General features: G+C 37.3%; 1 protein-coding gene across 2 annotated transcripts in view; it reads right to left on the bottom strand.

Moving 5' to 3' along the window:
* The window catches only part of LOC150083266 (casein kinase I-like), a 261,891-nt gene extending 253,215 nt beyond the window's left edge, over window positions 1-8,676 (bottom strand). For both annotated transcript variants that reach the window (XM_090377138.1, XM_090377136.1), the window contains exon 1: window positions 8,135-8,676. In XM_090377138.1, coding sequence (XP_090233264.1) covers window positions 8,135-8,381 — 247 coding nt within the window. In that variant the 5' untranslated portion in view covers window positions 8,382-8,676. The remainder of the gene's footprint in view (window positions 1-8,134) is intronic.
* Between the last annotated feature and the right edge of the window lie 3,326 nt (window positions 8,677-12,002).

Below are 12,002 nucleotides of genomic sequence, written 5' to 3' on the forward strand. Positions count from 1 at the left end.
TATTATTTCCCTTCAATTACACTGCTCAAAAAAATTAACAGAACATGTAAAAAATGTGCAACTTGTACAGTTTGTGATGAAGCAGGACAAAAATTAGTATGGTGGTGTGCCATAGAATAACAATGAAATGACAGCGAGAAACTTCAGACGGGTATAAGGGACATTTATACTGGTTGTATAAGAATTACCAAAAAAAGGTGACATTATAGAATTCAATGCTTGAAAATATGGTCACATGACATCAGTATGGCATCTAACCCCCTCCAACAGCTAAACAGGCCTGACAGCATGAATCATGCTCAATATAAGGGTGTCTATAAGATTCTGTGGCAACAACTCCCATTTTTTCACCAGTGCAGACCTTAGCTCACTAAGTGACCGAGGAGTTGGCTGTCGGGGTGTAATGCAACACCCAAAAGGCATCCCACACATGTTCGATTGGATTTAAGTCTAGTGATTGTGCTGGCCATAGCAATCGTTGGATATCTTCAGTTTCAAGATATTCCTCCACCACTTGAGCTCTATGTGCAGTGGCATATTTGTGCACGGAAAGAAAATCTGGGTGAATCGCACCCCTAAAAAGCCACACATTTGAGGATCTGTTGTCGGTAGCTATGCAAAATTATGGTACCCTTATCAAAAACATAAAGAGGGGGTGCGGCTGTTCATCATTATTCCTCCTGACAAAAGAACACCGCCTCCATACAGAAAGTGTCCCTTTCTCTGTTGGATGGTACCACATTGCTCTTTGTCTCCAGATGAAATAACGTCTAGAATCTGTTTGTAGACTAAAATGGAACTCACCAGAGAACAGAACTATACCCGAATTTTCAGGGCTCCAAGTCACCAGTTTTGACAAGCTCTGCAGTGGTTTGGAGTTAATGGGATACAAACCACTGGCTTTCTTGCATAGAGTTCACTTGAATTGAGCCTTCTTAACACAGTCCAGTTGGAAACATTTTCACTTGTGGCCACAGCAACCTCAAGAAACAGTTTACGACAGAACATGTAGGGTTCTGTCTTGCTGTTACCATTTTGGTCTGTTCTGGTTGACAAAGCCCTTGGGTGACCTTGGCCAGCTCTTCTTGTAATGATTCCTGTTTCCTGAAACTGCTTCATAATGCCAAAATGACATGGCGTGACACGTTAAGCTAACGTGCCACCTCCGCTTCAAGTCGTCCAACGGATCGCCATCTCAAAGAATCATCTAAACGACAATGGCTTGCCATCCTGAGTACTAGAGATGTGGCTATCCCACTGAGCAAGCCAAAAAATGGGAATGAATTGATGTGGTCGCAACCGGTGTTTTTATATCCATGATTAATCTGTATAATGTGGCTCTGTAGGGTGGTAGATGGATTTCTATTGGATACTCAGAATTTGAATGCCAAGGATGCCTATTATATCAAATATTCACCTTGAAAGGCACTGTTCACAATCAAATATTCATGAAAACATTTTGCTCTGTTAATTTTGTCGAGCAGTATAACACACGAGAGACACTCAATACTGTGTTTCCCAAAAGACAGCACTGACTAGATAATTTACTTTTATGTAAACAAAACCAGGTTATGGAGACTATAACATAAATACACACCGGAAAACATCAATAACAGGCAAAACCTTGAATTAATTTAGCAACACACACTGTGCTGTTAAATTAATTCAAGTTTTTTTCATATTAAACTTAATCCAGCAGTTATGGCAACAAAGCATATATGGAGAGAATTAAGCCTGGAAATTAAACTGAAAATTATACAAGAGGTCAATAGGATGAATAAAGTAAAACAGAGATAAAAAAAAAGAATACAACATCCCTACTTTGTCAATGATACTGAATACCGAAAAAAACTAAAAGTATGTCACACTGGAGCAGCAATTAAAAACAGGAAACAAACTGATGGTGCAAGGCAATCAGGAGCTTGAATTGAAACTACGAGTTGTATCAACAAATGCATGCACCTAATTTGCCAATATCAAGGTCCAATTTTGCAAGAAAAAGCCGATTATCCAGCTCAACCTGGAATTAGAAACCTCAAATGCAGCAGTGGATGACTCCAAATATTTAAAGACAGTAAAGGGTATTTTGACAGTAATGGTATATTTTATAATTTGCTGCTGAACAAAACACTTGCTGTTCTAGTAGAATCTTGTAATGGTGGAAAACTAAGTAAACAAGAAATCACTATTCTGTTATGCTGAAATGCAGATGGTAGTACAAAACAAACTGCACCCACTTTGGGTTGGTAAATTTTCCAAGTCAAGATGTTTTAAAGGAGTTAATCAACTTTCTATGTTACTATGAGACCAATTGAAGTGCTTGACTTATGTTCAAAATTTTTCAGTCTTGGATGTTGAAGGAGGACAGAAGGATGCGTCAGAAAAAAGGAGCAGTTTGATTATTCTAGATTGTTGCACGGCATATTCTGTTGAGGACTTAAGGCAGTGGTTTTCAACTGGGGTGCCGTGTAATTTCGGTTTAAGTTACTTAAAGTTATTATTATTATTTTATTTATTTTTTGAAATTTATACATTTATTTCATTATAAAAAAGGTGTATGGTATCCATTGTACTGTATCTTTTTAATTTTGTGGTGATCTATAACTGATATTTATTTAGCACCGCTACATAAAGAATAAAATTATTATATAGGTATATATTAAAAGGTCAAAAACCACTGTGTTAGATATTTCTTTTGGCCTAGGGGTGTCGTGAAGAAATTACTGGGACACTAAGGGCACCGTGAACCAAGAAAGTTTGGGAACCTCTGACTTAAGGTGACCAATATACGGCTGTTGTTATTACCTCTCAGTACTATGAGTTTTATGCAGCCACTGGATCAAGGCATTATTTATAACCTCAGGAGAGCATTGAGCCTGCCTGATAAGGTACCTTGAACCGCAACAAACAAGGGTACAATTTGCAGCCAAAGTGGAATGTCTTGGATGACATATGAAATACTGTTATTGCTTTGGATACTACTGCATCAAGTGTAATAATTAACTGTTTCAGAGTGGCTTTGGACAGAATATCATTGAAAAACATGGTTCATAAAACAAATGTGATAGTAACATTGAGAAATGAGGGACTTGAAAAGGGCATATGGATTTTATTGGTGAATTTGAGGAGTTTGTTAAGATGGATGATCAAGTTGTTACCACACCAATGCCAACACCAGAAGAGCTGCTGAGCACCAAGCAAAACAATGTTTTTGTCACCAGTGATAAAAGTGAAAAAGCACAATCTGCCTTCTAAACAAGATACCTAAAATGTGTTGAACACAAATAATGTGTTGGCCTGCAGTAATGTTGATAAAGAAACAACTATTGCATTTGATAATGTCTGTACTGTAGTTAAGAAAGAAAATAAGACAAACTAAGCAAAGAGTTACTTGGTTTGTGTGTTTCCTGTATTTGAACTTTATTTAATATTAAGGTTGTAATTTGCTCTTAGTTTATCTTATCAAAAAAAAAAAGAAAATCTAAACAGAGTATGTATTAGTCATATTATTGTTAGACAAGGCTTGTTATTGTTTTTATTTTTACTATTTTATCATTTCATATTATTGTTAAATATATGCATAACCACTATAGTTTTGACACTTTTTACAGACCTTATTACTACATTTTAAAAAAAGCAAAAAAAACTGAAAACATGTCCGTTTATCTGCCCTATTCCCATTCTTCCAATCAGCACACAGCAAAAAACATAATATACAATCCTTCGGCTACAATATATGGTATATGGATAGATTAAGTTGGTCCAATTTTGATGAAATTTTGGAAGGCTCGATAAATGTAGCTGTGTAATAAAAGAAAATAAAAGGCTCAATAAATGTAGTTGTGTAATAAAAGAAAATAAAAGGCTCAATAAATTGAGTATTAGTAATGGCCACACAGTGCAAGGAAGCCTATGATTTATGCTGCACTAGCCAAAAAAATAATAACAATAAAAAATAAATAAAACAAAATAATGATAAAAATAACAATAAGAAGAAATATTTTTAAAAATAAATAATTAATAAGAGAAAAGTAAATAGACAACCTATGCGTTCCCTTTCTAGCATAAGTAATTATCCTGCTGATCTTTGAATTTCCCCAAACTGTCAGCCTCTACCACCCATTTTATAACTCACTGGCTAAAATAAAATTTCCTGCAATCCAGTCTAAATATCTCCCCCCCCCCATAACTTGAAATTATAGCTCCTAGTTCTAGAATCATTTATAACCATTAAAATATCATCCTCATTCATACGCCTCTCAGAGCCTTAATCACCTCAATCAAATCTCCTCTAAAGTGCCTAGTTTCCAAGCCCTGCAACCCACATATTCAAAGTCTTTCTTCATATGGAGGCCCTTTTGCCAATCTCACCAGGCGAGTTATCCATCTTTGGAACCTTTAAAGAAGCATAATGTCTTTCTTTAGGAGCAGTCTCCATACTTGAACATAGTATTCCAAGTGTGGTCTAACAATAGTCTTATACAATGGTATTATGACGTTCTTACTAGCAATTATTCGATAGGACACCATGGGCCTTCCATGCTGTTGTTGTTGTTGTTGTTAGTTAGTTATTTGGAGCATTAGCAACTAAGGCCATATTGCTCCGGGATATGCGGTGGTCATTCCCTGACCTTTCCCCAATCTCCGTATTTGGTGGTGACGGGCTCGAACCCCGGTCTAATCAAGAAGCGTGTGCTACGTACTGCTGCTCCTTCCCACCTGGCTACGGAGGCGCCGCCTTCCATGCAACCTGTCTACAATGCTCAGAGAACTTCATGTCTGACCATATCATAACACCCAAGTCTCTTTCCTCCACTACTGGCTTCAGTTCAAGTGTATAAGTTATTTTGGGGTTACTGTTCCCCAGGTGTAACACTTTACACTTTGCTGAGTTAAAGAATAGCTGCCAATTTTCTGACCATCCCTGAAGTCTGTCTAGATCATTCTGAAGAAGCTCTGCTTGGCAGTGATCATTAAAAGAGTAGTTTATTTAAAGAAATTTTGTACATTGGGAGCAATTTTCCCACAGTTATAATGGTATGAAGAGAGGATGCGCTCCAAAATATGAAATGTTCACTTCCAAAAAACTATGAAAGCTGAGATAAACCATGTCCTAAAAAAAAATTTCAAACTTTAACAATAAGATTTTAAATTAATATCTTTATTGCAATATACAGTACAGGTAGACTACATATTTATGAGTTAAGCTAGTATATGAGTACAGAAAAACATTGGCACACTATGGCCATAGATGCCAATGCTCCTAAAAAATTCCCAAACAAACAGAAAAACATTTTTTCTTAAAAAAGTCACTATAGCAGTGCAGTTTAGCACAAAAGCTTTGGAATTTAGTATAGAGAATAGTTATTACTGTATAATTTATATAGAAATTAAAAAAAAAAAAACACAGAAGTAACACTTTTCTAGCTCATTCTTACAATTGGTTAACCCTTGACCCCTTCTACAAGTCAAACTGCTGTGTGACTAACCTAATGAAAACTGTTTTCACTTTAAACAGCTACAATAAGTTGTCAAATAGCTGCTAATTTATCAGTAGATATATGAAATGTTTTGCAAACGATTTCCCCAGGCAATAAATTAAACTATTCTAAACAGAAATCACTCTTATATAACAAGAGATAGTGTTGATAATATGCACTTTCATCATAAGTGTTACATTAAACTGTATGCACAGTATTTGTTAAATTGTCAAATATGTTAATTACAGAACATAAAGTAAAAAATATTTTACTCTCACACCTATTTTACTTTCAAAAGGTGCTGCTTCATGAAATCACAGAAAAGTTTCTAAAATAGAGATACGAGTTCATAGATAGAACATGCAGTATCAAAAGTTTTTATCCATTAAGACTGAAAGTTCATAAATCTGATGTCCATAAATCAGGGGCTCACTGTACAATTCACAATATACACAGGTGTGCAAAATTTAAGGACCAGTCAGGTTTTCACCTGTGGCTTCTCATAGGAGTGGCCTGAATATGGGAAAAGCATACCAAAGGAATCTCGTGAGGTACAGAAATGATGAAGGAAACAACACCGACACAACAACAGGAAACAAAACGGTACAGAGGGACTTTATTCAAAAATGGCAACACAGCACTGGCTGCCATGATACAGATGCATCACTGCCAAAGATGGAACAAAGGGAAGAGGTGGTCCTCTGTAGAGATATGGCCACCCCAAATGTCGATGCAGGCTTTGCACCACCTGTCCATACTTAGAACAATGTTGTTCATCAGTTCTTGTGGTAACATCGTCCATTCCTCTTTCAGCGCCATCTTCAGCTGGTGAACATTTTCTGGTAGGTGTGGATGTGCCGCTAGGCATCTCCCCAGAGCGTCCCATATGTGTTTGATGGGATTTAGATCAGAGGAAATGGGCAGGCCAATCCATACAAACAATATCCTCACTTTCCCAAAGCATATCACAGCTGCAATGTGATGTTATCATCCATAAACACAAATTCAGGGCCAATGGCATCTCGGAACAGACACACATGGGGAAGGGTTACCTCAGTACAGTAGCATGCACCAGTTACAGTACCACCTTCAGTATCTGGGGTTGTGTACGTCCAACCAAGATAATACCTACCTAGACCGCCATATTTCAGTGATGTTTGCAGGGTGATACCATGTGCCAACCTCTCGCCAGATTAGCTGATATCCAGAATCGCTACTGAGACTGAATCTACTCTCATCAGTAAAGAGTAGCTTAAGTAAAGATTTTGTGGTTGTAACCATTAGAAATAGTGTTGGTCCTTAAGTTTTGCAGACCAGTGTATATAAGTTAGTACATAAGCACTAAAAAGTGAAAGGGCATTCAAAAATGCTTTCACAATTAGTGACATAAATATTCATCAAGCCCTGTACGGTTACATTAAATCAAATTAAATAACAACAACGACAGTAACAAACAAACAATCTGTTAACCAAAGCAGTACAAAACAGCATTTAGGCAGGGAGTTGGGGAAGACATATAGGCAGAGTGACAGCTGCAGCTTATGCCATATGAAGATAAAAGCTTAACATTTTTTTTTTTTTTTTTTTTTTTGGATTCACAGACCCAATGCTACTACTCCAAGGTTATATTATTCTAATAATATTTTTGAAATTTTATTTTACATTTCTGATTGTAACTTGCTCTTATCAACATATTAGCTGAGTAGCTCCAGTACTGGAATATCTGTACAGTTATTTGTACATAATGTTCAATACAATTTAGGGATGCAAAATATAATGCTACCTGAAAATTAACACTAATGCTTGCATATCAGAAATTTCATAATCAAAAAAAAAAAAAAAAAAAAAAAGAAGTGAGAGTCCAATTGAGACAGAGACTAAGAAGTTACACTGGGGAATGTTCGTGACAAAACAGTAAACTCATTCATTTGATATCAGAGAATACAAATGGCAGAATTTTCCCAGTATTCTGTGGAGGCAGTAAATTAAATTTCATAAAACTTGAGAAAACTACTTATTATGTTTTGCTATACGTGTTGATTAATGATTATGATGATATTTGTTACTGTGTGATTTCAGAAAAACAAATTTTTCTCCAAAAGAACAATATATTTTAATTTTATTTATTTAGTTCTAATAGTTAATCATAAACGGCAGGAAATATGTAAATATTTCTGGTGGTTGACGCATGGAGTATTAAAGTCACTATATTATCTTTTGGCCAGTGGCGTGAAGAAGGGCCCACAGACCCGACTCCGCACTGCAGGTGGTGGAGAGGTAGGGGGTTGCGAATATAAAAAAGGTCTAAAAAAATTCCATGGAATTGTATCGAAATAACCTTATGCTTAAAAGTAAAAATGTAGTTCTCCCTAGGTTAATTCTACAAGATGAAGGTCCCCTGGCTAATTGAGTGGGGGTCCTCGATTTTCCACCACGCCATGCTTTCAGCACAATGATTATTTGAGGTTCGGTTATTTAGGTAAGGTTATTTAAATAAAATAAGCAAAACATGTTGATGAGAAGGTTTAAAATTCACTACCCGCAGTACATCTTTCATGTTATATGTTTGTACAGCGGAAACAGTAAATTTGTCTATACATATACAAAGATAAAACAATATCATATATTTAAAAGCGCTTCCACTTTCTGCTTACCTAACCTTAGCTCTCCAAAATTACCACTACCGATCTTCTTGCCGACTTTGAAATTTGGTCCGACCATCAACACTCCAGAACTACTAGAGCCTGTTTGCTTTGGGTATTCAACAATTATTGTACCTTTATAGTTATTTAATTCTGAAGTTTTATATGGAGAGGGCTTGATGAAGCTTTTATTTGAAAACTTCGTTGCAACCTTGGTCTTAGAAGTTTCATCGCAATATTCTCTAGACTGTTTTTCCATGTTAAAGTACAGCTGTTGGGCCTGCAGTAGAGCCGTCAGGCCTAACTGGCGAGTGAAGAGAGTCAGGGCAAAAACCCGCTATCGGTGCGGTACAATGGTGTTGTTGTCTTGACTCGTCATAAGCTCCAAGGTACATAAATAATTATTGAAAATATTTATAATTTGAATAAAACTGATTGTTCAGGAAGAGTCGGTTATGTTTTTTGGGGTAATTTTGGAAATGTGATGCGTTAGTAGCCTTCATTAAATATAGGCGCCGACTATCGACTACAAACTGACAACTGCTAAGAGCACTCATTCGTGATTCACTACACTTGCTCTGTTCACACTTCCCAGGTACTGAATTTCAGATTAGTATCAAAGTATTCGTTTCGTATTTTCAACACTCCCATAGCAGAAAATAAAAATAATTGTATACATATTACAGAGATTAAGTAAAAATGTAAAAGCGTTTCGAGCTTAAGCTCAAAATTTCTTATAGTTTTTTCGTGGAACAGAATTGCCACTAAACTCTCTCTTCGATTTTTCTGAAAAGTTGTCACACACTTCTATAAAATTACATCAGGGCTATAGTCTGGATAACACAGTCTCCAAAATACATAACACACCTGTAAAACTCAGAAATAATAAGCAGTCTATAACCCATACAACTTCTGTAAATAAAATAAACTTAAGCGATATTAAATATGAGGCAAACTTCAGTAAATAAAATACAATTGAAGGATCAATTGTATTTTATTTACAATATTGTGTCAGCAATTCTGCCAAGATAGGAGGGAATACATTATGAGAGCCTTGTCAATCAATTCTGCCCTGGAGGGAATGTGCAAGGCTCAAGGGGTTGAATTTTTTTCAGCGTGGTCTGTGCTTGTTAACAGGAGAGACTGTTTCTACAGTGTTGGGATACACTTAAATAGAAAGGTTGCAAGAATATTTGCTGATGCTATCAAAGCAGTGTTAGGTGGGTCGAAAAACTGATAGCTTGGGGGGGGGTTGACAGACTAAAAGGTTAAAAGTAACCGCAAAGAAGGTGAAGGTGATTTTTGCACGATTTCTATTAGAATAAGTAGCGACCTGGAGCGAAGGGTGCTGAGGGTTGCAGGGACTGATGGCAGTCATCGTGAAACAGGTGTGTATATGGAATGTGTTAGGGTAACTAATAATAAAGATAGGTACATGTATACTTGCATGTATACCAATGCTAGAAGTATAGTAAATAAATTTGATGAATTTCAAGTGTTGATCAACTGACGATGTTACCAACAGTAAATTCTAAGTGGGAAGCATTCAAGGAATTAATCGTGGATGCTACTAAAAGTTTCATACCTATTAAGAAATATGATTCAAGGTTTAGGCCTAATGGTTATCTAATGAACGAAGGCTACCGTAGCCTAGTGGTCAGGCGCACGGGTGCATAAGCACGTGCCTCGAATGACCGATGTTCAAGCCGGTGACTACTGAATACGGTGCTGTTTCTTGTATTCAATCTATCTTGCGAACTCCTCTGACACTTTGGTCGTCCCGGAGTATAAACAGAAAATTTATTTTAATGAGACTCGTAACAGAAGAAAAATGCATAGGATGCATATAAATTATAAAGTTTGGAAGGGTTGTTAATGACAGTAATGGCAGTGTGCTACTGCAACAGGATCTAGATAATTTGGGCAGATGGTCTAAGAAGTGGCAACTGAAGTTTAACCTTGACAAATGCAAAGTACTGCATATGGGTAGAAATAACCCCAGGGAAACGTACCAATTGTGTGGTACTACACTTAAGGTGGTAGAAAATGAAAGAGACCTGGGAGTAATTGTGCAGTCAGATATAAAGTTTTCTGAGCAATGCAGACAGGCTGCTAGAGCAGGTCATTGGGTTTTGTCAATGATATATCGGAATTTTGCTAGCAGGGAAAAGGAGGTGATTGTCCCTCTGTATAAGGCAATGATCAGGCCACACCTTGAGTACTGCATACAGGTCTGGAGGCCTCATTTTAGGAAGGATGTAGATTTGTTTGAACGTGTATAGAGAAGGGCAACAAGATTGGTGACGGGAATGAAGGTATCCTGTTACCAAGAGAGGCTTAAGTTCTGCAAATTGCAGAGGCTGGAAACTAAGCACCTACGCGGTGATCTGATTGAGGTGTATATGGCCTTGAATGGGTCGAGCACACTGAATTCTAATAGGATCCTTCCACAGATTACGAACCTAAGGAGGCATAAATTCAAATTAAGAAAAGACAGATGTAGAATAGATGTGCGGAAATTTGTCTTTAGCCAGCAGGTGGTTAATTGCTGGAACAAACTTCCATCTGTCGTTGTGGAAGTTGATAGTTAAATAAATTTAAGGAGGAACAGGACAGGCATTTGGAAGGAATGATGTGATTTTTTTTTTTTTTTTTTTTTTGGCTGATGCTGCATAAGCTCCATACACTTGCATTCTTGCATCACATTCCACTACTACTACTATCATTCAATATGAGGCAAACTTCAGTAAATAAAATACAACTGAAGGATCATTCAATATGAGACAAACTTCAGTAAATAAAATACAACTGAAGGATCATTCAATATGAGGCAAACTTCAATAAATAGATTCGTTTGTATATAAGCAAGGGACATCGCCAGGTGGATAGCTTTCTCTAGTCTGGATTACATGTAGGGGACCCAGACCAATTATATATGTCACAGAAAAAAGGAAAGGGAGCAGAAAGGAAGTCCCAGTATCCTGTTCCCTGGGGCTCTTTCTGTTTCTCGAACAGCCATTACGTCCGGTGGAGAGATCGAGAGTCCAGTTCAGGAGATTCTATTTTATCATGATCATGTTATAAGACTAAACAGTGGCGAAGCAACCATACCACCTTTTGTGCCCTTTTAAGTGCACAAAAGGTGATATAGTTGAACACGTTGGCACTAATAATATTAAGAGTAGGAGACCGGCAGAATTACTTAACAAGTACAGGTCACTGCTGAACAATAGCCGAGAATTAGAGTTGAATTTGAAAGTGTCTGCAATTCTGCCCAGACACGATAGGAGGGAGTATATGATGAGAGCCTTGTCGATCAATTCGGCCCTGGAAAGATTGTGCAAGGCTCAAGGGGTAGAATTTTTTTCAGCCTGGACTGTACTTGTTAACAGGAGAGATTGCTTCTACAGAGATGGGATACACTTAAATAGAAAGGGTGCAAGAATATTTGCTGATGCTATCGAGGCAGTGTTAGGTGGGTCGGAAAACTGCTAGCTTGGGGGGAGACAAAGACCAATAGATTGACAGTAGCCACTGGCAGAGGTGAAAGAGATTCTTGCACTGCTTCTATTAGAATGAGCAGAAGCCTGAAAAACAAGATACATGGTATTTCAGAGACTGCTGGGAGCCATTGCGGTACAAGTAAACACATCGGTTGTGTTAGGGTAGCTAAGAATAGAAACAGGTGCAGGTATACTTGTGTGTACACCAATGCTAGGAGTTTAGTAAATAAATTTGGTGAATTTGAGGTATTGCTCAAAACATCAAAGGCAGATATTGTTGGGATATCAGAGACGTGGTGTCACACAGATATAAGGGATGAACTGCAATTTGGGGAGTACAACGTCTACAGAAAGGATAGACAGGATAGGAAGGGGGG

The sequence above is a fragment of the Mastigoproctus giganteus genome, chromosome 7 (assembly GCF_048544385.1).
Source record: "Mastigoproctus giganteus isolate SK-2022 chromosome 7, ASM4854438v1, whole genome shotgun sequence".
Taxonomy (NCBI): Eukaryota; Metazoa; Arthropoda; class Arachnida; order Uropygi; family Thelyphonidae; genus Mastigoproctus; species Mastigoproctus giganteus.